The following is a 26,247-nucleotide window of genomic DNA, read 5'->3' as shown; positions in this document are numbered from 1 at the left end:
GAGATCGTATAGTATACGGTCAGCTCATTCCGATAAGAAAGCTCACGGCGAACTGTGCCACGGTGAAATGTTTTACGTTCAATTTACATGTGACTTTTCATGTCATCATCATCATAATCACGAGCGCGATAACCCAACGTGTCAGAAGAGGATGATGACCAAAGACCAAAGGAGAAGTCAAAGGAATCAAAACCACGTCACGCAGTTACCCAATTTATGCGTTTTATCATTAAAGGGAAGGCAAGCGAGGACTGTCAAAAGATGAATGTTCTGGTTCAAGGATCTCAGAGACTGGTTGTAGCTCACCACTCCATCTCTGTTCAGAGTATCAACGATAGCCAACGCCGATGTCCGATAACGGATATACCACAGAATCAGACGCACACAAGGGGGGAGGGGGGTTGCGGGTCCGGACCCCTCCAGGAACGGAAAAACTACAAATTATTTAGGTGAATAGAATATTATTTCATATTTATTCGTCAATACCTCATGACTGAGGACCGGACACTAACGATCTTAATAATCATGACCGCGAGATCTTAGCGCATTCGACAACAATTTAATGTGTGGGTGAGACAGCTCGCAATAACTCGTAGATGACCCTTAGTTACTAAAAGTGTGGAATGTCTGGGTATGAGGAATGTATCCGGAAAGCGCTATGGTCCACGATTGAAGCGACGACACGTTATCAGTATTCAGTAGGCGGGATAAATGTGGAAGTCAATGGCATCTGGTTGGTTTTAATAACTCAGCCCCTTTAAAAATCAATGATGAATTATTGTGGATTTTTTTTGAAAGGGACCCCCCCTCCGACCATTTTTCTGTGTACGCACCTGCGCGGAATAAAGAACACAATAAAGTAATCTATATTGGGGATTCTCTTCATAAACACACATAGGTAATTATTCTTAGCCATTCATCATTTGCTAGAGCGGGTAGTACGTTTGAACAGAGCAGTGCCGCACTTAGACAGACTGAGAATGCCGCCCTCTGTCATTTTTAGTGCCCATCAAATCGTATGCAAATTCGTTAGATACATACCTATTTTACAACGTTTTTATTAGGTCGTATTCTTATTAATTTGTCCGGTGGTTGTTTATCCAGTACAAATCTTGCAATCGATTTTTACCTAACTTTCCGACTAGCTAGACATTTGAAACTTTTATAATATATCAAAACACGATGCCAATGCATTCTTTTAATCCTTTTAGCCATTTTTAAATAGAATTGAATTCGTTTTCAGTTAATTCTGTTTTGTATGAAAAGTTATTTCGGAAGAAATCCGTTAAAAGTAAAACACTATTATTGGTTGCTAGGGGTCTGGAGTCCTAGCAACAAAATTATTAATATATACGTGCATTACTATGGAAATCAATATGAAATGTCAAAATGACATTTCAGTATTCTATATTATTTATTCAGTATTTCTATCGAGTACTTACATTTTTTTTGATCGTTTAAGCTAGTCTAGTTAAGTTTATATGATTCAACAGAAAACTTAAAAACGTTGTATATAATAAATTCTTTTTATCTTGTAATTATTATTATTTAGTTTCTGATATATTAAACAGAAAAAATGCAACAAAAATCTTCAAAAAAATACGATTTTTAGACATTTGAAGATTAGATGATTACCATGAGACAAACTCTCAAACGGCGATGGTTTTAAATGCTGACAGGTTTAGGGACCCCCTTGTGAAGATTTCTCCCGTGCCATAAACCGCCATGGGTTATTACGACAACAATAAAATTAATAGTTATGTGGCCAGGATTTTTATGCTTTGGTGATTTTTTAAACTAAGATATCGGTGGGTAGTTTCAAAAACGACAGCATTGTCCGCCATTTGGAAAACCGCCACTCACAGAATAGATTAATAAATATAATTCCGAAAGGCTATACCCCAATACACTACATTTTGACGCAGAGTTTCGAATGTGTGAGTGTCTTACGAAAATGAACTACACAATATCATAGACGTGCAATAGTGTGTGTTGCAACCTTCAAACACACCAATCTTGAATGAGCGTCAGTGCATAAATCAAGAACAGTTGTCACACTCGAGATCGGTTGCCTATTACCCGTTAGGTATTTCAGTTCCCATTATTTCTGAGTTTCCTGCCGCCACTCCTGTCGAAAGTAGTAATATTTGTATTCGTTTCTCTTTTTTTTTCTATTTTTGCCCCTAAGCAACGCACGACCTGTCTACCCCCGCGGGACGTCACTGGATAGGAGCTGAGCGTAAAACTACAAGCTTGGAATAATGTACAAAAACATATTATTATCTCACTGAGTTCAGTACCCTTCTAATGAAAGATTTAGGTATGGTGTTTTATCTAAAAGCATTTGTAAAAAATATCTCAAAAACATATCGTTCGTTTTTTATTTACTCCTATTGTTAACAATTGAAGAGTTCAATGTCACGATATGGATGATGGGTTTTCTTTTGATGTCGAAAAATCGATTTGGTATATCCAAAAAAAAAAAAAATAACAACATTTATTGGAATCGAATCGTCTTCACTTGAAAAGATTCGATTGAATCGTCGATGAGGTTTTTGCAGGCGTCAGTCGATTCGCTTCATTATTGTTATGTTACAGTGACTGTAATAATTAATGATTTTTTACAAGTCTGAAAGTAATCATAAAGACACAAAATCGGTATACAAAATCTTGATATCAAAATGAATACGATAGCAGAGTAAAATTCATTTTTAAACCACGTTCATCTATTAACGAAAGACTGACTTATAGGGTGTTTCGGCCTATTACTATGCTTTGTCCGCCACGAGGTATAGCCGCATGTGTGCGAAAAAATATTTGCGGCCCTTAGTTATAAAAATAGTCTAAAATAACAAAAGAGTAGGTTCATGGAAAACCATAACTATTAGGCTAATTGTAAATTACGGGCATTCTGTAATATATATATAAGGTATGTGCAGACCGTCTGGGCCTCTTTTCATACAAAACATAATTAACTGAAAATGAATTCAATTCTACTTAAAGATGGCTAAAAGTATTAAAAGAATGCATTGGCATCGTGTTCTGTTATATTCTAAAAGTTTCAAATGTCTAGCTAGTCGGGAAGTAAGTAAAAAATCGATTGCAAGATTTGTACCGGACAAACAACCACCGGACAAATAAGAATACGACCTAAGAAAAACGTTGTAAAATACATGTTTTGAGTTAGCCCCCGTTTCGATAATGCCGTACAGTGCCACAAACTTTTATAAAAGAATTGATGGGGAACCACAGTCGAAAACCACTCAATCAAGACTCGCAACTGGACAGAATCTGACAGTGGAATCACTTATTCAATATGGCGTCCATATAGCGTCGTAGTAGTTCATTTTTTATCAGTTCTTCAGATAAGTTTGTGGGACTGTAATCATATTTATTGGTGTCACAAAGCCCTATGTTAAACATGTCCGTTTACAAGATATTTTATTTAATTAATTTCATAGTAGCTAAATCTTTATTTGCATTTATCTCAAAACTATGTTATTGTAGGTAGACCTCTGTGATCCTAAACTCCATAATTGTAAATTATAAATCATCAACTTCGTGCTTTCCAACAATTAATGTTTTTAATATTCAATCAGGCATTAAAATAAGTATAATCACTAATTGATATAGTATCACAATAAGTTACATAACGCTTCACGGCGGATTAGATAATGGGTAATATGTAGATATTATTTTTAAAACACAATAATATGTTAGTAATATTCACCTTGTATGCATATTACAGTGGCGAAGACTCCATACTAGGCGATTATTTAAAGCCTACCTTCTTAAGAAAAATATTTTTTAATTTTATATTGACATATTAAATAAGTAATATAATCACATAATAATATATTCAATATGGCCAACGACATCTGTCGTATAATTGTCATAATAATTTTACGATCTTTTCCACTATTTCAATAAGCACCATTTATGGCATGTCTCGAAGGTTTAAAAAAATAAGCGACATCTCGTTTCGCTTCACATATTGTATGGATTACGTTCGCGTGAATCGAAAACTTTTTTTATATGAAGTTTGTTTCTCATAATTTCAAGACGTCTGCGGCGGCCCATATAAATTGGTATGCTATTTAAGGAGCGCTTACAGTTTACGTAAGTGCACATTTATTCAAAATAATTTATAAGATAATTTAAAAATATAATTTCTAGGGATTCAATCACATATAAATATTGATCGTTGTTAAAAATAATAAATAATTTAGCTCGTGATTTTTATTTGTCTTAATTAAATGACAATTCCCGTGTTACTTGGCAACTACTAGGTCGCCACCATTGCTTCAGAATATGAAACCGAGTGTCGACAACTCAATTTGGATTTATTTAAAAATACAAAAAATTGCTAAAATACATGGAATACCCTTAATTTGACCTCCCGGAACCTCGGGATATCACAGAATTCCATTTGGGGAATACTACTGTAGATCATCACACTAACCTCAGAAATGTGTAAGGAGCCAGCCAAACATTCTGGCCTGGGGGCCCGCTTCAGGATGTGGGGGCCATGAGTATGTATGTTATTTTTAACACCGTAATCGGTTAATAACTGAAAAGTCCAATGGTTTGGGGTCAGTATGATTAACTCCGTGCGTCACTTCATTTAGGATTTTGACAGTAACATAATAAATCCGAACATAGACCTGCGTTACATCAATTTATTAGAATACGCCTCTGCAAGCTATAACATTATTATAGCTACGACTGACTAGTCTAATCTACCGTTACCTGTGAAATGGACTAACAAATTAACTTATGCAGACACCTGATAACCGCCTTACAACCATATTATCTTTAAATCAAAATCTAGATGACTGCCTAAGATAATATTTTAATAAAAACATGGATAATATGGAATTTTATTAACTTTACTGTATTTTTCAGTGGAAGGACATCATGATTAAATGACAGATTTTTGTAATTATTTAAAAATATGACGTGTATTTATAAAAGTAAGACTTTCCAAGAAAATCAATCAAATGTATGCATGTAGGGATTGCAATACCAGTATCCCAGTATTTTTCGATACTGAAATACCAGTTTTAAAAATCAGATAATACCGATATATTCGGTATTAAAAGTGTATATACAATGTATTAATTAATTAACATCGTATAGATTAATAGAGAAATATATTTTTTGTAACAAAAAGTAAGCAATATTGTCTTTGATTTTACAACATTATAAAACATTAGGTGGAATTACCAGTGGGCACGTACACGTCCAAGAACACTTCATAAAATAAATTTATTGAAAGATCATTCGAAGAAGAAAGTGCCAATAGTTCAACTACATAATAATATACATTATTGGTCTTTGTCAACATCAGCATCTCTTCCATATATTACCTTTACATATTTTAAAAGTTACGTAATATGTAGGTACTTATTTAGATATTTTTTTTCTATTATAAAATATTAATATTTTAGATAGATTTTTATATCTATATTTATTGGTATCTGTTTTTTACATTTTTCACGAATACCGGTATTCAATTGGAAATATCTAAATACCAGTATTGGTATTTTCATTCGGTATTGCAATCCCTACCTATAATGCTACACTATATAATATGCATGTACCTATGTACGGCACCTTTATGCATTGTTATTATTATTTTCGGAGACAAAATAATCATTCTAAAGCTTTTCTGCAGTACAAATAACAAGTTTTTTTCTTCTAATGTTACTATTACAATCAAGTATTTAAATATTGTATGAAACATAATATGATTCGCAGTTAACGTCCTGTCTCTAAACTAGTGCTTCTAAAAATTAATAAATATAAAAAATCTTAACACCACTTCACATGGACGTACTGAAATATGACTATATTCTAAAACATTAGAGCGAGAGGTTTAAAAGAATACTATTTTTTGTTATAAAAATACTTTATGCAGTCATCAAATGTTTAAAATAAATATAAAGGATAATAAGGCTTCAAAATTATGCAATTAGATTATCTACAACGTTTAAGGATTGTCCAGGATCATGCTTTGAAAATAGCATAAAAGCTCCATTTTGACGTACGCTGAGCATGTGGGCCGTTAATACACCACTGAATATTTTATATATGTACACGCGAAAATTGGAAAAAACATATTTAACCATTATACGCGAATTAATTGATAATTATCATATTATTTTGTTTCTTATGGTTTATATATAACAACCTCATCGTCTCCCATTGATTTTCGTATACACAAATGTGAAACTTCGATGAGAACCAGAGGGTTGGAGGTTTTTTGAGCTGCTCCGCTTGAGGGACTGCTTCGCTCCGGATGAAAAGTTATTATATGTATACAAATGTTAAAAAATTACAAAATAAGTAGTTTTTAAATAAGGTTTATTATTCATTCGTCTTTTCATTATTAATTAGATTAAACAAAACCGGCAGCAAATCGTCTTTCATTGTGACGTTATTCATCACACGGCAATGTTGCCGTATTTCAAATAATTCCAGTGTTGCAAAGTGGCAAATATACTATTTTCATTGGATTTTAGGACGAAAATTTAATTATAAAAAAAACATCCGGAGCAGTGGATCACTACAAATTTTCGGTATTCCGGGTAAAACCCCATTGCTCCACTACTACGTGCTCCTGCTACGAGCTCCGCTGTAACCAGCGCTTGAAATGGACAATTTTACGAACCGGATCTCTCGATAATTTTCCGATAAAATTGACGTATTTATCTAATTTTATGTAAGAAAATAAAATAATAGTAATAAAAAATACGTTTGTTAGTTTTTTTGTTATATAGTCTACATACGAGTGTCACTGATGCTAACATTATTGTTTCCACGAGACGGAACGATTATTTCGGGGATTTCATGAACCGTAACGCACCGGAGCTTTGAGCCATGGCTCCAACACTGATGAGAACAGAAAACCAGTGGACATTTCCATTACATAAACAGGTATGATGATGCCAACTCCGCTAAAAGAAGACACTTAATAATAAGTTAATGACTTAATGATAAATAAGAATAAAATTATTTGAAATGTTACAATAATTAACGAACTCCATTATATTTTGAATCAGACTCAAAAGTTTAATTGTGTACAATGTACATAGTAGATATGTATATAATATAAATGAGTGATAATTATTATTATATGCCTGCCGTCTATCTGTAGTATATTGTTAATAAGTTTTTGATGTTGAATTTTAAATTACTATTCCTTTGCAAACACCGTTGGGCTGGGAGCAAACGCCCCACAAGATAATCGTAATTCCGTTATCTAAACGAAATTTAAGCTGCAGCATTAACGTGTTTATTATTAATTACTGAATTATCTAACACGTGTGTATGTTGGTAGCATGTACATTTGCCAAAGAGTATAATAAGACTAGCGATTCAAACAATATTTTTCTAAAAATTTTGTATTACAAATTAGACAGATATTTTATTCCAGAACGATTTTAGTGTGTATTTTAGATACTAAAATGCTGTTTTTTACTTTCGAAAATGCTATACATTTTATTTAAGTATTTTTTTTATAAATACAAGACTTTAAAAACGCTTAGTAAATATTGATATATGTAAATACAGTGGTCTCTATGCGTATCCCCAAAATTAATATGGTTGCGTATTAAGGGTGAATTATTTACTACAGAAAGCAATAATTTTAAATTTTAGAAATAATTTTTATAAATAAAATAAAAATGGCAGCCTGCTGTTGACGTTGGTACTGATTATTTACTGATGACAATACATATGTGAGTACTATTATACGCGATTTATATGATCATTCGCCTCAATGTATGTTTTTTTTATCCAGGGGCGATTTGTTTGACGAAATTGACGCAATTTATTCGTCTAGATATTTAACAGGGCGCCTCGAAACAGTCCAAACTGGTCATCAAACACTTAAAAAAGTATAACAAAACAAAGTATTACCCAATACATAACGTCAATGAAAATCAATCAAATCCCCTTCAAATAGATACATACGTACTTGTACAGAAAAAACTACTTATATTATTCATTCCTAGTATCATCATATATCATCCTCAATAATAATTATATTTATATAAAATATTTGATTTATAGTTATTATTTATTTTTTATCGCGAGAGAGAGCTCGAAATCAGTCGGTACGCCGGACCGCCACATCATTAAGCCCACTACTCTTCTTACCTCTTAATTCTCCTTTGGAAAATAAATAAAGCACGTGTGTCATGTTCTAAAATAATCTACCCTATCGTGATTCCAAATATATATACCTATTAAATAATTTGTACTAGTATGTATAGTGGGTATTTATATTATGCATAATATTTGACAATTTTGTTCTATCGAATTGAATTCAAATTCAAATTTATTTATTTTACATTTAGTGAACATAACACATTATAGATTCAAAGCGTTCACGACATGATATAAAATAAGTGTTAACAATTTTTGAAATAAAAATACTGAGCAATGTGTGTTAATAATACAAGAAGTAGCAAAATAAGAAATAAAATAACAAAAATAAAAGTACACGGAAGCACACAGAGTGAACTAGGTTGATAGAACCTATCTTAAAAACATATAAAACAACATTACACCCAAATTCACTCTCACGTTAGTGGAATATATCAATATTCGAAGTGATTTGATTAAAAATAGTTATTGCCCTACCAATTGGTATTACTAACGGCATGTTAGTTCTGCACATTGGGAGTACAAACAACGGATGCCATCGATTCTTCATCAGTACCTATACAATCTCCGATCTCCTGTTATCTGTGTCCGATGTACCTATACAAGTTTACACAGATTTATTTTATGGATATTTCCGGTAACTTAGAAAGGTAGAGAACGTAATTTCTATCAAGAAATTTGCACAAAACTCCTAAAGATTTGATCTTACAAGCAGTCCTATTAACTGGTGTTCGGCTGGAACGACGTATTAATACGTTCGTTGTACTATCCTAAACACAATATCAGTTTTACTACTGACTTTAAATATCTCTAGATCCGGTTTGATAAACAACAGCAGAAATCCTAAGTTTAATAATTATTATTGATATAGAAAGAATAAATATCATTTTAATTAATTTATTTATTTATTACAATGTCAGTAATTAAATCAGACAGGTTATTTATATTTTTCGCGGTATTACTAGCCTTCTTGAAATCTACCGGTAAGTCTTCCATTTTATTATTTGAATTTGTAAATAGTTAATACAAAAATAATTACAAGATAAAAAGAACTTTTTATATACAACGTTTTTAAATTTTCTGTTGAATCATATAAACTTGACTTGACTAGCTTAAACGATCAAATAATTTGTACTTGATAGAAATACTGAATAATGAAATGTCATTTCATATTGATTTCCATAGTAACGCACGTATATATTATTTAATAATTTAGTTGCTAGGACCTCCTAGCAACCAATAATGGTATCGAAATAACTTTTTATACAAAACAGAATTAACTATTCAATTCTACTTAAAGATGGCTAAAAATATTAAAAAAATGCATTGGCATCGTGTTCTGATATATTCTAAAAGTTTCAAATGTCAAGCTAGTTGGGAAGTTAGTTAAAAATCGATTGCAAGATTTGTACCAGACAAACAACCACTGGACAAATAAGAATACGACCTAAGAAAAACGTTGTAAAATTAGTATAATTATGTATTTAGATAACGATTGTGGCCAGTTTACACCCGTCAAATTTAAGCTATGACAACGTATTGAAAATATTAGGAATATTAAGTGAGGAGACAATACATTGTGTCAATCGCTTTAAGAAAATGAACAGTATTGGGAATAATTTGATCATCGTTGTGTTATAGTTATATTAACTTCAGAGACGCCCCAAGCGTGGATGTTAGGGGTGCGAAACATTCGGGCGGCAGAATTTAATGGGCGGTAAAGGTCCGAAAAAAATATTTTACTTAAACATAAAATTAACTGTATATGATCAAAAAAGTCGCTTGCAGCGCAATCGTCTTCCATGTCATTAAATATTCATATAATATAATAATGCTTTCATGCTTTTTTGATACATACCAGCTACCCATCGATTTCAGACGCTAAATTATTATATTATTCAGAATGTTATAAATTATTTAATAAGTAAAATATGTCAAAATTTCCTTAATAATAAAATAATTGTTTTAACTTTTCTTTGACTTCTGTCAGATTTTCAATAAACAATAGTTTCTATTTTGGGCTAGCACCCGGTGGCAGCCACCCTTGGCCCGTCCCTGATTAAACCAGTGAATTAGCTTGATAACTAAACCAGTCCCGCACAAACATCGAAATTCAGCAGCATTTCGTCGTGACCACATGCATACACTATACTACGATCAAATGACTCTGGTTGAGGGTAGCAGTTAGATACCACGATACTTCTGTTAAACTGCATTGAGGAAGTAAGACCACCCCAGTAGTATACTTATAAAGACTGTGAGAAGACAGTTAGAGATGAAAAACTTGTCCTTTCCTGGCCTAGATATTATAGTCATATAGTTATAATAAACTTTTTTTTATTTACATGATTTAATAATGTAACATTTTTTATCGTATTTATGTAATTTGGGAACACTTTAGAAACATACCTATTGGTGTTTGGCGAGATGAAAATCCGCATTTGTCAAGTTTCGGCTAATATGATTTATCAATTTAACTACTTACATACTCTACTGACACGTTACTCAAATATCGAAAATATTGGCGACTAATTTTTGTGTTGCTAACCTTGATTCCTAGCCAGCGTCAGGATATCTTCAAATTTAAGTCGTAACGTACTTGCAGTTGCTAACAATTTAATAAACTATTTTTATTCCACTAATAATTCTCAGGATGTGTAACATTCTTTATTGAACATAATTCGGAAACACCTCAAAAATACAAATTTAATATTAAAAAGTTTCCGAATAATAGTTATAATAAATGATATCGAAGGCTTAATCTGCAAACCGGCTAACTCCTTTTGGGCAAATTGTCCAGAAAGGAGAAAAAACTTAAATATCAAGCGGAATAAACAATTCCAAAAATACATTTGGATTTTTTTACGAAAATAAGCTGCACCATGAATTAATACGCTATTCCTTCTTAGCTTCTCTTTTATAATATAAGAAAATAATTCCAAGATAAAAAGAACTTTTTATATAGGTACAACGTTTTTAAATTTTCTGTTGAATAATATAAACTTTACTTGACTAGCTTAAACGATCAAACAAATTTGTACTTGATAGAAATAATATTGAAATGCCATTTTGACAATATGTCATATTGATTTCCATAGGAACGCACGTATATATTAATAGTTTAGTTGCTAGGACCCCAGACCAATAATGGTAGCGAAATAACTTTTCATACAAAACAGAATTAACTGAAAATGAATTCAATTCTCCTTAAAGATGGCTAAAAGTATTAAAAAATGCATTGGCATCATGTTCTAATATATTCTAAAAGTTTCAAATGTCTAGCTAGTCGGGAAGTTAGTTAAAAATCGATTGCAAGATTTGTACCGGACAAAGAACCACCGGACAAATAAGAATACGAGCTAAGAAAAACGTTGTAATAATAATAATAATAATAATATATATAAAGAGCAAAGTTGTTCCATTTACGATATTGGAGATTTGGCACCTGCAGTTGACTGTTTTGTATGGATAACGATAACGCATTTATTAATAGGTTTATGAGTTTGAAATTTTGTGAGCATAGAAAATATGATTTATAACAAAATGCCATCAAAATCTCATTTTTGCTCAAAAGTGCAGTTAGCTGGTTTATTTATATATAAATATAATATGTTTATGTAATTACTTATTTGTGCATTTAATTTCCAATAAACTAATAACGATTTAATAATTCCAGCCCTATCTCTGAGCCTGTCCCCCTACGGCAGTTCACGATATCCGATATCTGGATTAAGATATACAACTAACGGGTTTCGCTATGGACCAGGAGTTTATGGCTCAGGTGGAAGATATGGCCCAGGAGGTGGCCTCGGACCGGGTCTAAATCCTGGATCTGCCTGGGGAGAGACTGGCTTCTACCCTCAACATGGATGCCCTGTCTGCGACTCCTCTGTGTACAGCTACTGTTCTCATAAACAGTTGCATGACAGTTGCTGCTGTGGGGATGAGTATTGTAAGTATTTCATTTTATTTAACCGAGATGTAGTTTAATTTTTCAGGGTTTATGATAGCGTTTAAATAAACAGCTTTTTCAAACAGAGTTTTCTCTTGACATTAAATTTGAGAAATGGCTTTTAGCTGAAAAAACGTGTTGACGATAGTATCGTAATTTTAATATCTGCCTACCATATCGTAAACATTGTCTAGTGGCGGAAGTGACCTTTATTTTGGTTCCATGAATAAACAGAATACGACTAAACAGAACATGCATAAACAGAACATGAATAAACCGAAATGTTACAAAACTAAACTATGAAAATTCAGAACAGGGGAAAATAATATAACATTTTTTAATATTGTCGTATCTCTAAATGATGTACCTAGGTATAGATTTTTATATTGAACATAGATTGTCAATACACCGTAAAAATTCAATTCATATAGTTTGTGCATTGCTAGTCGCTGGAGAGCCTTAATTAAACGGGACTCAATGCGATGTTACCGGCAAACCATTTATCTCGTCTTGATCAATCTAATAGTATGTTCAAATGCTTGGGTGACTACAAAGAAAATAATGAGTTAAATAATTGTGTGAAGATAACAAACGGAAATTTAGCTATTTGAATGTGCATTGTAATCTGTCTAGTAACATCATAATAATATTTATTTATTTGGCCAACGGTAGTCTTTTCTCAGCAAACCTTGAATACACTTGAATTAAAGGTTCCCATATAAAAAAGAAAAGAATAATTTAATCCATATTGGATTTTCCGTGGGATACGGACAAAAACGATAATAATTGTACACATCGTTTTAAATTGAGATTTTTACGCTGAATAACGAACATGTAGTGATTATAATATATATGTTTTTATAAATTAAAGTTTCATAAGTAGGTACCTATTTAATCAATAAATTGATGCAACAAAATAAATGTTTTATTTTTCCTCTGTTCTGAATTTTCATAGTTTCGTTTATCGCTGCTCTGTTTTCGTCGCTGTAGATTGGTTTGTCGAATAGACCAAATGTTCAGGAGACGAAAAACAAATTTGATTATCCTATATTTAAATACATGAAGATATTTAAATTATTGTTTTTACAGCATATGAATGATGTTTTCATTACAAAGCAATTTAAAGAAAATTATGGTTCTGGTCCGTTCAGATACGAAAAATCATTCTGCATTCAAAGGTCGATTTCGACAAAAACGGATATTCGACAAACCAATCCTATAGCGACGTTTTGTCAAGTAAACAAAAATAAAAGCTAACAATTTAATAAACCAAAGAAAATGCTTATCAAAAATTATAACGCAAGTACATAGATTTACCACTAATGAGCTAAGCATAAGTTACTATTAGTAATGTCTTTAACCCTAATTGGTCACAAAACTGATTGCCTCCTGATTGACAGGAATGTAAAGTATATATTGCAGTCAAAAACTTAGTTATAAGAAATAATCTGCATGCAACATAGAAGGATCGATAGTAATTATTGTTTAATCCGACATTTTTTTCAGACACGGAAAACGCCTTCGAATGCCAGTACACCGACTGCAGTTATATCCACGCCAACTCCTGCCAGGAATCCAACCTCATCACGTCGTGCTGCTGCGAAGACTACAGATCCTTCAACCCCCTCTATTCAAGATTCTACAACAAGAAATAACCTCACAAATCTCTTCATAAATTTCTCATTGATTCAGAATGGCAAATGAATTCTGGGATAAATATATATTAACATTTAAGCCAACTGATTATCTTATCAAAGATCCAGTATGATAAATAATTTCCATAATGCAAAATAATTCTGAATATACAGTGACGTCCCTAGACAAAATGCCGCTCCTGGACAACGCTAAAATGCCGCCCCATTTTTGTGCACAGTATTTTTTATCATCCGTGCACGTGTCATTTCTGGTCACCATGGACGTTGAAGGTCAACGGAAGTAAACTAGACATCGCGAACCCGACAAAAAATGACAGTCCTGTTGAACCTTTTATGTTAATTAACACATTTGTATGTGGAATGGAAAGATAATTTCATTATTACTAATTTTAGGTAGGTAGCTATTTCTATATATACAAAATGATTCTCCTCGATATGCCGCCCTTCGAGTAAATGTCGCCCCCAAGCGACGCTCAATCTGCCTACTCCCACGGGACGCCACTGTGAATATACTATAGATTAATTGATTAGTATAATAGATATTCTCATTTTTCACTTTAAATTTAGTAATTAATTTATATTATTTACTAGCGATCTTCCACGAATACGTTCGCGTGAAATACGGAAAGTCAGAGACACAATGAAGAAGTAGACTGATTCGTATTATTAATTTATTGTTCGATTTCTAGGCGAGGGCTTCTCTTCCTGCGCCTTACGTCATATTGTTGCAAGTACGTTATTCTTCGGAAGGTTTCTTTTGAGGTATCGGGAATCGCGATGAAAGGTTACTAAATTGGTAGCTACCAATAATGTAGTAGCCTATAAATTGTGCAGGTTTTATTAATATTGGTCCATTTTTTAGTTATGACATACATAGATATACTTACATTTTATTATCAGTAGAGATATGTAATATGGTGTTAAGATTACTGTACAATAATAATTATTCGCACCCAGAAAGGGGATGGGTGTTTAGAATTAATGTTAGTGTTAAATCATAATTAATAAAAATGTTTTATGTCCATTGGTCATTGAATTATATTCAATATTGCTTATTTATTTTCAATATATTTTAGAGCTTTATTACAACTGAGATAAGAAAAGCTATATAACAATAACTAAAATAAATATTTTTATTTAAACATAACGCTGTGTTCTTTATTTTGATATTCAATTATTTCAATTCATTTGACATAATATGCATAAAAATATAGGTCAATAGTGTATTGTTTTCTTTAAATTGTACATATTAAAGAAATGTACATAGAAGCGCATTGTGACATGTCTGAATTGGATTGATAGAGGTAAATTATGTACCTACCTATCTGTAGTTATGAATAGACAATTTAAATGAAGGACTGTCACTTCATCTGTGGTAAATTTTGATTTTACTATCCACCCACTGTTTCAAATGCGTTGCAAATATTATTAGTAAGTCAATATACAAATTCCGAAAACCATACCCTATACCTATATATTATATCGTCACCTCAATACTACAACTAGATAACTTGATTTTCACTGTTTTTGAGATATCTATTATATGATTCTACATTTCCTTGTAATGAAACGTAACGTAACGTAATGTAACGAAATGATAAAACTAGGTTTGTCAGAATTAATGGGAACTATATTAATTTTGTGTTTGAAAATATTAGATAACTTTAAAAACCATAAATGAATTAAATAAATAAAATAATATATCTACAATATTTTTTCATAGAATTGATCATTATTTAATTGTTCCCTATTATACAAGCACAATTTTCCATTTTTATTTTAAATAATAATTTATTTATTATAACCTAGATTTATGTTAATAAAGTTTCAATTTCATTTTCCCAACAATGACCAAAGCAGAGTTATCTAGTTGTAGTATTGAGGTGTCGATTTTATCATCTTCTTTCTGGCGCTATAAACATACACTAAACTTGAATTCCTCTGGCATCTACCTCCAATTAATTTTGGACATTCATAGTCTTTAAATGCAACTCGACACCATGTCTTCGTTTGCCTTCCAACTTCCCGAACGTCATTATATCATAATGATACATATAGATTCACGTACTAACGCATTTGATAAACTCGGCGGTTCAAATATTCAAAACTTCCCGAAAAAAAGAAGCTGGTCATATCCAAGGAATATACTTGTGTCGACAAGCCCAAAAAGATTTTCCCAGTGGCGAAAGTTGGTTGGCGTAACCAAGGCTCTGTCGCCACGAATGAGGGTGACACACCCATTAAATAAGATAAGGCAAGAGGAAAAATTGCATAGTATACGTTTTATTATCCTTTCGAATTTATGTAAGTCTACTAATCTACCAGTATAATCTGTCTGCTGAGTGAGGCCGCCACATGCTTTCATTTGACATATCGTTTCATAAGTTTTATACTGAGATTAGCTTAGTTCTAAATTCGAACACCTGACGATTAATGATGGTATATTTGAAAAAAAAATCCCGAGCCAAGAATGAGCACACATTTTTTTATGCAATAGATTTATTTTGTCAATGCAAACATACAGGAACTGTATGGTCTGTATGTATACCGGAAGATAGTGTTGTTTTCAATTTAAATCCTTATTTTAATAATATCCTCCATCAGAATATCTGAAGCACTTTTCAATGTTGATTTTACAAATTCTCTATTTTGAAAAATATGTTCGCTGAATTTTAACTATATGATCCAAAAATACCAAAAAAAGAAAGCCTGCCTCGAAAAGTATACCTTACCAACATAATTGAATCAAGGATACATCAATTAAAACGTGTCGCTAGAGCTGCATCCAACACATACTTGTTATCTCTTCTTCGACCATGTCCACCACTTAGTTGGAGCATTTGGTCAGCATATGGCACCTCCGATAATCTCTGTCATTCGCCAATATTCTTGCATCTTCCCAGGTTATACCAGCATACACTCTGTAGATGGTATTACATTGAAGATTGCCTTGAAGAAAGAACCGGCGAGTCAGGTTTAAATTCTCTTGAGGCATCTGCATTACGTGGTCACACCAGGTTCAACCACGTCGCCTTTTTATTCTCAGTGTGATGAGAGGCTGCTTGGTCCTCTCGTTTCTCCCAAAATTATATCACCGCTCATTCGGTATTCTCCGCAAACGTTTGTTTTCAAAATACGGTTGGTCTGAACCTTCGAAAGGTTCCATGACTTACAACGAAAATCAGAACCGTCAGAATACAAGCGTTGAATAGGCAGCATTTGGTTTTAATCGAGTACAGTCGCTTTCAGTACATTCCGCATCGAGTTGAATGTTGTTACTGTGGGTTTCGGACGATTCGGCGCCGGGATAACTGGGCGCCACGGAATGTAATGAAATTCGAAAATAAATAGATGTTCGTGAATTATAGGTACGAGGGTGGGTCAATAAGTCCTTAGAAAAGCCGACAGGTGGCGCGACTAGTACTGTAAGCGGTTTGTTTTCATGCAGCGGCACTACCGATTCAGTATGCTGCGAAGTTTCAATCAGATTGGTCGGGTTGTTGTTTTTTATTTTCGTACATTTAAAAAAAAAATTTGCTTGTTTACAAAAATGGAGAAAATTGAGTTTAGAGCTGTTATTAAACATTTTAATATAAAAGGGTTAACAGCAAAGGAAATAAAAAATGAGTTGGATTTAGTTCACGGCATATCTGCTCCTTCACTTGCAACTATTTATAACTGGTTAAATGAATTTAAACGTGGTCGTACATCAACAAAGGATGAACCACGCTCAGGACGTCCTGTAGAGGTGACTACACCAGAAATGATCAATAAAATCCACGATATGGTGTTAAGGCGAAGTCTTCACTGAGCCTTTTTTAAAGAGGCACCTAGCGTAAAAATACGAAGCTTGCAATTTGAGACATTTTTTTGATAATTTACAATTTCAACTGTATTAATGAATAAATATGTATCTGAAAACATTAAAAATAAAAATATTTTTTATTTTAAGTCAAAGACAAACTTACAATTGTAAAAAATGTAATAAAATGTGAATTTGTTCTATCGGTCCGCACCCTATTATTACATATATTTTATGGTCATATTTATCATTAAAATTTAGTTTATTAAGTTTTCTAAGCATCACCTAAGCGATTTTTGACAAATTCATAGTTTTAATATTTTTTATATCTATTTTAAAAAACATCAATTTTTATAAAAAATATAAATGTGTATAACTTGAAATCCTTTTTTATTTATATTAATAAACATATTTTATTTATATTTATAAAAATAATTGATTTGATATAAATAAAAAGGATTTCAAGTTATACACATTTATATTTTTTTATAAAAATCAATGTTTTATAAAATAGATATAAAAAATATTAAAACTATGAATTAGTCAAAAATCGCTTAGGTGTTGCTTAGAAAACTTAATAAACTAAATTTTAATAATAAATATGACCATAAAATATATGAAATAATAGGGTGCGGACCGATAGAACAAATTCACATTTTATTACATTTTTTACAATTGTAAGTTTGTCTTTGACTTAAAATAAAAAATATTTTTATTTTTAATGTTTTCAGATACATATTTATTCATTAATACAGTTGAAATTGTAAATTATCAAAAAAATGTCTCAAATTGCAAGCTTCGTATTTTTCCGCTAGGTGCCTCTTTAAAAAAGGCTCAGTGAAGAATTCGCCTTAAGTGACCAAAGATTAAAATTGAGTGAGATAATTGAGGTTACAGGGATCTCAAAAGGTAGCGTCATTTCTATTTTACATGACAAATTGGGCATGAAAAAAGTTTCTGCAAGATGGGTGCCGCGTTTGCTCACAGTCGACAATAAACGCAATAGGGTGGTGGCCTCTAAAGCCCTGTTGTCGCTCATGCAACGCAATCCGGATGAATTTTTTCGTCGCTTTGTGACTGTAGATGAAACATGGATACACCACTATACTCCCGAGACGAAAGAACAGTCAAAGCAGTGGATTGCGAAAGGCGAACCATGTCAAAAGAAGGCGAAAACCGTAAAATCAGCTGGTAAGGTTATGGCTACTGTATTTTGGGATACACGTGGAATTATTTTCGTTGACTATTTGGAAAAAGGAAAAACAATAACAGGGGATTATTATGCATCTTTATTGGACCAGCTAAAAAACGAAATTGAAGAAAAACGGCCTCATTTAAACAGGAAAAAAATCCTCTTTCATCAGGACAATGCCCGTGTTCACACATGTTTACGATCAATGGCTAAAATTGAAGAATTGAAGTTCGAATTGGTCGACCACCCACCGTATTCGCCAGATTTAGCCCCCAGTGACTTTTTCCTTTTCCCAAACTTAAAAAAATGGCTAAGTGGACAACGTTTTTTTTCAAATGAAGAAGTCATCGATCGGACAAATGCTTATTTTGAGGACCTTCCGAAAACTTATTTTTCTGACGGTTTAAAAAAAATTGAGAAACGTCTAACCAAGTGTATTGAGCTCCAAGGAGATTATGTTGAGAAATAAAAAAAAAATACAAAAATAAAAACTGTTTTAATGCTTTTTTCTAAGGAATTATTGACCCACCCTCGTACCTACTTTTAAAATACATATTTAATATTATTATTTAAATATGCACACGTAAATAATGGTTTAATTGGGCATAAGTTCCAACGAGAAGAGAGTTCTTTTATTACAACGTTTTTATTAGCTCGTATTCTTGTTTGTCCGGTGGTTGTTTGTCCAGTACAAATCTTGCAATCGATTTTTAACTAACTTCCCGACTAGCTAGACATTTGAAACTGTTAGAATTTATCAGAACACGATGCCAATGCATTCTTTTAATACTTTTAGCCATCTTTAAGCAGAATTGAATTCATTTTCAGTTAATTCTGTTTTGTATGAAAAGTTATTTCGACACCCTTACTGTTCTGGGGTCCTAGCAACTAAATTATTAATATAAACGTGCGTTCCTATGGAAAAATTACATTTCAGTAATCTGTAGGTATTTGTGTGTTTGTTTGTTGTTTATTTACTTCATATCAAGTACAAGTTTGAGCATATTGAGCATAATATTTCAACAGAAAATTTAAAAACGTTGTATGTAAAAAGTTCTTTTTATCTTGTAATTATTAATATAAATCCTCACGCATCATAATAATTCTCAATCCGCAAGAAAAAAAACATTATGTTAAGAGCAAAGTGAATTAAAACTTATAAGTATTAGATAGAAACTGATTAAAATTATTCGTCTACTTTTTGTATAAAATCGCAACGAACGTATATTTATTTCATTCGACAGTGCGGCGCCCAATTGTCCTGGCGCCCAGTTATCCCATTCCCGTTACTATTATTCCCATTACAGCACATACAATAGATAGATAGCCAGGTTTCACTTCAATTTTCATACGCAATGTAGTTATTTTTAGCTAACCGATTTCAGCATTCACGTATTATTGTATTTTATTAATTGGCATGATTTTTTTAAGAAATTTCATTGTACTTATAATTGTTTTAATTGTATTGAATTTGTAATTCACATATTAATAAGTAATTGGTAAGTATTTTCATTTATGTCAACGATTGTTCAAATGGCAAGTCGATCGTGATCAGATGCAGTTAAAAGGTTAAGTAGAATTTATTCTAATGCCACACTAAATTAGTATGTTTTTACGCTCTCGAGCTAAAAAAAGTACACCTAGAATTAAATTTAGTACCTATTGAATGAGAAACAATGCCGTGAGTTTTCCCAGTCCAATAACAAGAAAAAGTGCAATCCATTTGGTAAACATACTGTATTGAGAACCTGTTTTTTGCGAGTTTTCATGTGCAGGCATATCTACCAAATAATTCAATATGTTTTGCGAAATCTATTCGAATATTCGCGTATACTTTGACGTGTTGCATGCAGGAATTTTCTTTACACCAAAACACAGGTACGGATTATATTGTTTAAGGTGATTCATCAGTGAAACGGCAAATAATTTTCAACCATAGGGGCGACGAAATTTTGCACTCGCTCCCATTCGGAGAGAGAATGTAGAGCTGGAAACACATCATTTTGCTTCGTGATGGCGACGGCCGTAATAATTCTTAAATCGTGTAAAGATGGGTAACGTTCATTTACTTTAAAAAGAAAACATGTCAATGAATATATTATTATTGTTACTGATAAAACAATAAACAGAACATTAAATGGACACATGTTGGATTTATAAGACAAATTATATTTGGTTTGACATGCCTCATTTGCACCCGCGACCCGCAATCCGCGCATCGCCTAGCGACGATCTTTTTAGACCGTGTCTCAACTGAGGTATGGCCTTAAGGCTATACTTCAGCTGGAGTACGGTCTAAAACGATCGTGACTAGGCGACGCGAAGATTGTGCAAATGACGCGTGCAGAATAAAACATAATTTGTCATCAAAAGTCAACATGCATCCATGTAATGTTATGTTTATTGTTCTAATAATAATAATATATTCATTGACATGTTTTCTTTTTCAAATAAATGGGTAACGTTTTTTAGTCATCTTTACACGATTTAAGAATTAATTCCTCCGTCGCCATCACAAAACAAATTGACGTGTTCACAGCTCGACTTTCGCTCTTCGATTGCCAGCCCAGTGTTGCCAAGTCAAAATTTTTAATTTCAGTAGAATGTGTAAAAAAAATTCAGTAGATTCGACAAAATATCAGTAGATTTCTGTTTTAGGAAAAAAATTTCGCCGCGGGCCGCAGGTTCCCAATTTTTCATAGTCGGCTTGTTTTTTTTAGGAAAAATATTTCGCCGCGGGCCGCAGCAGGTTCCCAAAGACGACTCGTTTTTTTCCCGGATAATGGGAATTTTGTAGAATGAAGAAATATCAGTAGATTTTTTTTTTTCGTCGCACCTATAGTTGAAAATTATTTACCGTTTCACTGAAGTACCGTCAAGGGGGAGAGGCACGCCAGCAGAGAACCTAGCGGGAAAATACGAAGCTTGCAATTTGAGATTTTTTTTGATAATTTACAATTTCAACTGTACTAATTAATAAATATGTATCTGAAAACATTAAAAAGATTTTTTATTTATTTTTTAATTTTAAGATAAACTGGCAATTGTAAAAAAATGTAATAAAATGTGAATTCGTTGCAGGGTCAAATCTTATTATTACATTACATTTTATGGCCATATTTATTATTAAAATTTAGTTTATTAAGTGTTAGATTTTCTGTCGTTTAGATTTTTGACTAATTCATCGTTTTAATATTTTTTATATATAATCTCAAATTGCAAGCTTTGTATTTTTCCGTTAGGTGCCTCTTTTCGCCTCTGATAGTATAAGCATCCCCCTTAGTCACGGTGGTTAAAGTTGCATATAGATAAATATTGTAATCATGGCCCCCACAGGGGAGGGGTTGACAGGGCTCTAGCCTAGGGCTCGGGTTAGGAAAGACCCTGTGTTTCCTGACTAATAAAAATGACTGTTTATCCAATATGGTGAAGGGTCGCATGTTACTTGGCTATTACAAAATGTGTCGCGATCAGTGCTTCGTAATACGATGACGAGTGCCGACAATTCAAGTGGATTTATTTAAAAAGGCCAAAAATCGCTAAAAAAATATGGAATACCCTTTATTTTACTCGGAACCTGGAGTTCCACGGAACCATTTGTGGAACACTACTGTAGAATATACACTGCCCTGAACCTTAGCGATAGGTTGGGGGGGGATGGTGCGCCAAACATCGTGGGCTGGGGCGCCGCTGCAAGATGTGGGGGCCATGATTGTAATGATAGGAACATATCGTCGATGTTTTGTAAAAAGGGCGAATTAACCAAAATGCTACTTTACAGGAGGAGGATTTTTAACATTTGACATTTATTTGTTTTTTACCTGTAGATGATTATAAATATCTAACAAGTTTATAATAAAGCTTAGAAAGAATACTGTCATTATAATAGGTATTACTCGTATTATATAATATTTTAAAAGGACTAATATGTCACATTTGCTTTTTATTTCGTAATTTTAATTAATTTAATTTTAGTCGATTATCGTTTTTAAGTACTTTCCTGTGGAGATAAAAATTCGCCGTTTTTACACAACAAAGCTAGTAGAGTACATATTGTATTTTCATTAAAATCTCGATTTCGCCAAAATGGTTGATTCGCCCTTTTTACTAAACACCGACGATATATGCGACCTGCTTAAAGGTTTTAACCGAGAATTTTTAAAATATCATGACATTGATTATTGTTTATAGAGAAATTGTTAATATCTATACCTATTATTTCTATGAATATCTCGAGAACTCGAAAAATTTTCACCACATAATATGTGAGTACCAATTTTAATGATTATATTGTGATTGATATTGAATGAATTATAGAAATGATGGGTAGGTACCAAAAGCTTATGGTAATCTTCGACATCGACTCAATCATCACTGATAGTCGTACGCAAGAATATGAATATTTTGACCACGACTCCAGACAACGATCCAAATGACATTTCACGATCGGGTACGATCGGAGCAGACGATCGCCGTCAGTTGTTGAATCTGCGAGTCTGACATTGTAATTTGAGCTTTACGACGATATACTGCATAGCGCATACTAAATAAGTTGTCCATAAGGGCATAAGGTACCTGTATCTATGAGGGAAAATTTGTCAGTTTTCAAATGGTTTGCGACATTATATTATCCCAGAATATAAATCACGCACACTCTAGTACACACCAATCAGGGTCTTGGAAAGTTACTACTGGGGGTTACATATAAATTGTACACAATGAACTTCATCGTACTATAGTTCACCTTGATCTGTCGTATCGGAAATAGATGGCCGCATTTGAGGAGCATTTCACGAGCACATACTTGCTAAGCTACTTTTGTATCGTTCAGAATTCGATATGGTTGTATTTTTAATTTACTCTTATTACGCATTTTTCAGTGTATTATTTGATATCAATGATATACGGCCATTTCCGATACAGCAGCTCACGATGAACTGTGATACAGCGAATTGCATACGTAGAATTTTCCGAGCACTATCACTATCAGCACAACTTTTAAGTGCGCCTAACGTTCGTTACGCCACGGTACACGCCCGCAAAACGGGTGTTGGAGGGAAAATCAAGACGTGTCCCCATAATATTGTGATTTTTTATCGGCTATACGATATTTTTTCATGTGAATAGGTGTGACATTTTAAAGTAAGGCCATTCTTTTACTGACTACACACCTGTCAAGAATATTCGATCTACGCTAACTTTGATTGAATTGAACTAACATGACAATACTACAAACTCGGACAAAATACTGCACGTTCATGTAGAATACTTCCACCATGTCCGTGATAAAGTGCTATTCGGGAGTATTAATTATAATATATTTCACGACGATACTTCCAAGAAATTGTCATGCTGTCGATAGCAATCTTCTTCTTCAAACCGAATTTATAACAGATTTCTTCGCCAAAAACCACATTCACGATGGAGTAATTTTCACACGTGAATCGAACGAGGAAAAGCTGAAACACATAAGGAAAATGTCATATCTAAATGTCAAAATTTCCATATTAGATGAAACTTTCAATGACTATGGTACACTGTTTGATACATTTCACATTCGTATAGGTGTAGTTGTAGATATGGCCACTGAAAATGCAGACAAAATCTTATTTGAGGTAAGCTTACAATAAATTATATCTTCTTCTTCTTTGACCATGTTCGATCTATATGGGCGGTATGGGCCTCCACAGAGTGAAGGTTTGTATTAACAGATTTTAGTTTTTACGAGAAATGGATGTCAGCCACTTACTCAACCTATTAGGTACATACTCTGACTCATACACAAATTGAAAAACAATAATATGTGAACTTGCCAGATACTGGATTCGAACCTAGGACCCACGACGCTATAGGCCGACGTGTGGCCATCGTCAAAAATTATCCCTGTTATATCAGGCGCGCACACAAAAAATGGTTTGGAGGGGGTCCATTTTGAAAAAAAAATCATGATATATTTTTATTAATTTTAATGCGGCGGGAGGAAGCTGGGTTTACAAAATTTAGTAGCAGTCACTGACTCTTATAATAAATTTATCCTTAGATTCTAGTCGCTTCATTCGCTGAATATCGCACTTTTCCAGGTACATTCCCCATACCCAAACACTCCGTTCTGTGATTCAAGCGATATACGCCTGGGCTGCAGGTATAACTAAGTGTGTTCACTTATGGGTTATTGCGAGTTGTCGCATCCACAAATGGTTATCGAATGCGTGTGGGTTAAACGATCGTAATAATTGGTGTCAGTTTGTGTCATCCGCGCTGTCTTGTTTTTTAGACATACCGCATCGGAATATCAAAGCGAATTGGATGGCTCAGATGGTTGCACCAATGTATGAATGTGACGGGTTTTCCAGTGGCCACAAGCTTTACGTGTCGTAGATTGCCGAGAGAAGTAGGGCCAACCCGTTGAGAAGACTATTCGACCGCCAAATCATCCGGGTCATGATCCTCACTCATGACTCCAAGTCCCCTCCCCTCTGTGCGCGCTCTTGCCTGTTAGAGCTTCCATTAATAAAATGAGAAACAAATTAATCGATCATAGCTAATGGCCCACCAAACCACAACCGCTCCGCACCCAGTGACGTCCCGTGGGGGTAGGCAGATTGAGCGTCGCTTGGGGGCGGCAGTTACTCGAAGGGCGGCAAATCGAGGAGAATCATTAAATACATATAGGAATAGGTACCTAAACTTAGTAATAACGGAAATATCTTTCCATTAAAAAATCAGCTCACTGGTTGGAAACAAAATGTATTTATTATAATAAACGGTTAAACAGGACGGTACTTTTTTCGTCGGGTTCGCGATGTCTAGTTTACTTCCGTTGTCTTTGGACATCACTCCTTGATGACCACAAATGACACGTGCAGATTTGCGAATTATATTTGAATTATAGGTAGGTACATACTTAGATACCTACCTAATTAATTTATCCAAATATTTTTTGCAGTCATTCGCGAGTTTTGAAAGTTGTCAGGTGTATTTTTAAATGTATCTGAAACCGTGAACTCGCAATATTGTCTATTGATGTAGAGATGACATTTAAATTAAATTTTGTAGTATATTATATTTTGTTAATAATGTATTTATTAGATAGGTATTAATTGAAGTCATGAAAGGATAATAAAAAATACTGCTGGTATAGGTAGGTAATGGATGGCATTTTGACGCTGCCTAGGGGCGGCATTTTGTCTAGGGACGTCACTGTCCGCACCACACCCGGTTTTAATCGGGTGTATTACGGGATCCTACGTTTGGTGTGAAGCATCTTTTTATGACTGGAAATGTCTTAGGAGCAGTTACCCAAGTTCTGCACACGAACCCACGAACTCAAATGTGCTCTGACTGGATTTACATGACATTAAGTTCAGAGCAAATATAAAATGGTTGCAGAATAAATTACTTATAGATATACCTACCATCATAAATTGTTAGGTGTTTGAATTTAGAACTAAGCTCATCCCAGTATAAAAAAGTC

General features: G+C 33.3%; 1 protein-coding gene across 1 annotated transcript; it reads left to right on the top strand.

Annotated features, from left to right (window-relative positions):
* Window positions 1-261: 261 nt before the first annotated feature.
* Window positions 262-13,779, top strand: LOC147071166 (uncharacterized). The gene is made up of 3 exons (XM_085948541.1): window positions 262-325; window positions 11,849-12,124; window positions 13,631-13,779. The coding sequence occupies exons 1-3, from the start codon at window positions 262-264 to the stop codon at window positions 13,777-13,779; spliced, it is 489 nt and encodes a 162-aa protein (XP_085804667.1).
* Window positions 13,780-26,247: the final 12,468 nt, after the last annotated feature.

This window comes from Rhyacophila brunnea, unplaced genomic scaffold (genome assembly GCF_057557595.1).
Source record: "Rhyacophila brunnea isolate RB1 unplaced genomic scaffold, BYU_Rbru_1.0 scaffold_20, whole genome shotgun sequence".
NCBI lineage: Eukaryota > Metazoa > Arthropoda > Insecta > Trichoptera > Rhyacophilidae > Rhyacophila > Rhyacophila brunnea.
This window is presented reverse-complemented; position numbering and strand designations above follow the sequence as displayed.

Bases quoted from the DNA above. Each gene is read 5' to 3' on its own strand.
- LOC147071166 (XM_085948541.1), top strand. From the start codon at position 262: ATGAATGTTCTGGTTCAAGGATCTCAGAGACTGGTTGTAGCTCACCAC. The intron at 326-11,848 runs GTATCAACGATA...TAATAATTCCAG, and splicing joins CCACTCCATCTCTGTTCAGA to CCCTATCTCTGAGCCTGTCC. The intron at 12,125-13,630 runs GTAAGTATTTCA...CATTTTTTTCAG, and splicing joins CTGCTGTGGGGATGAGTATT to ACACGGAAAACGCCTTCGAA.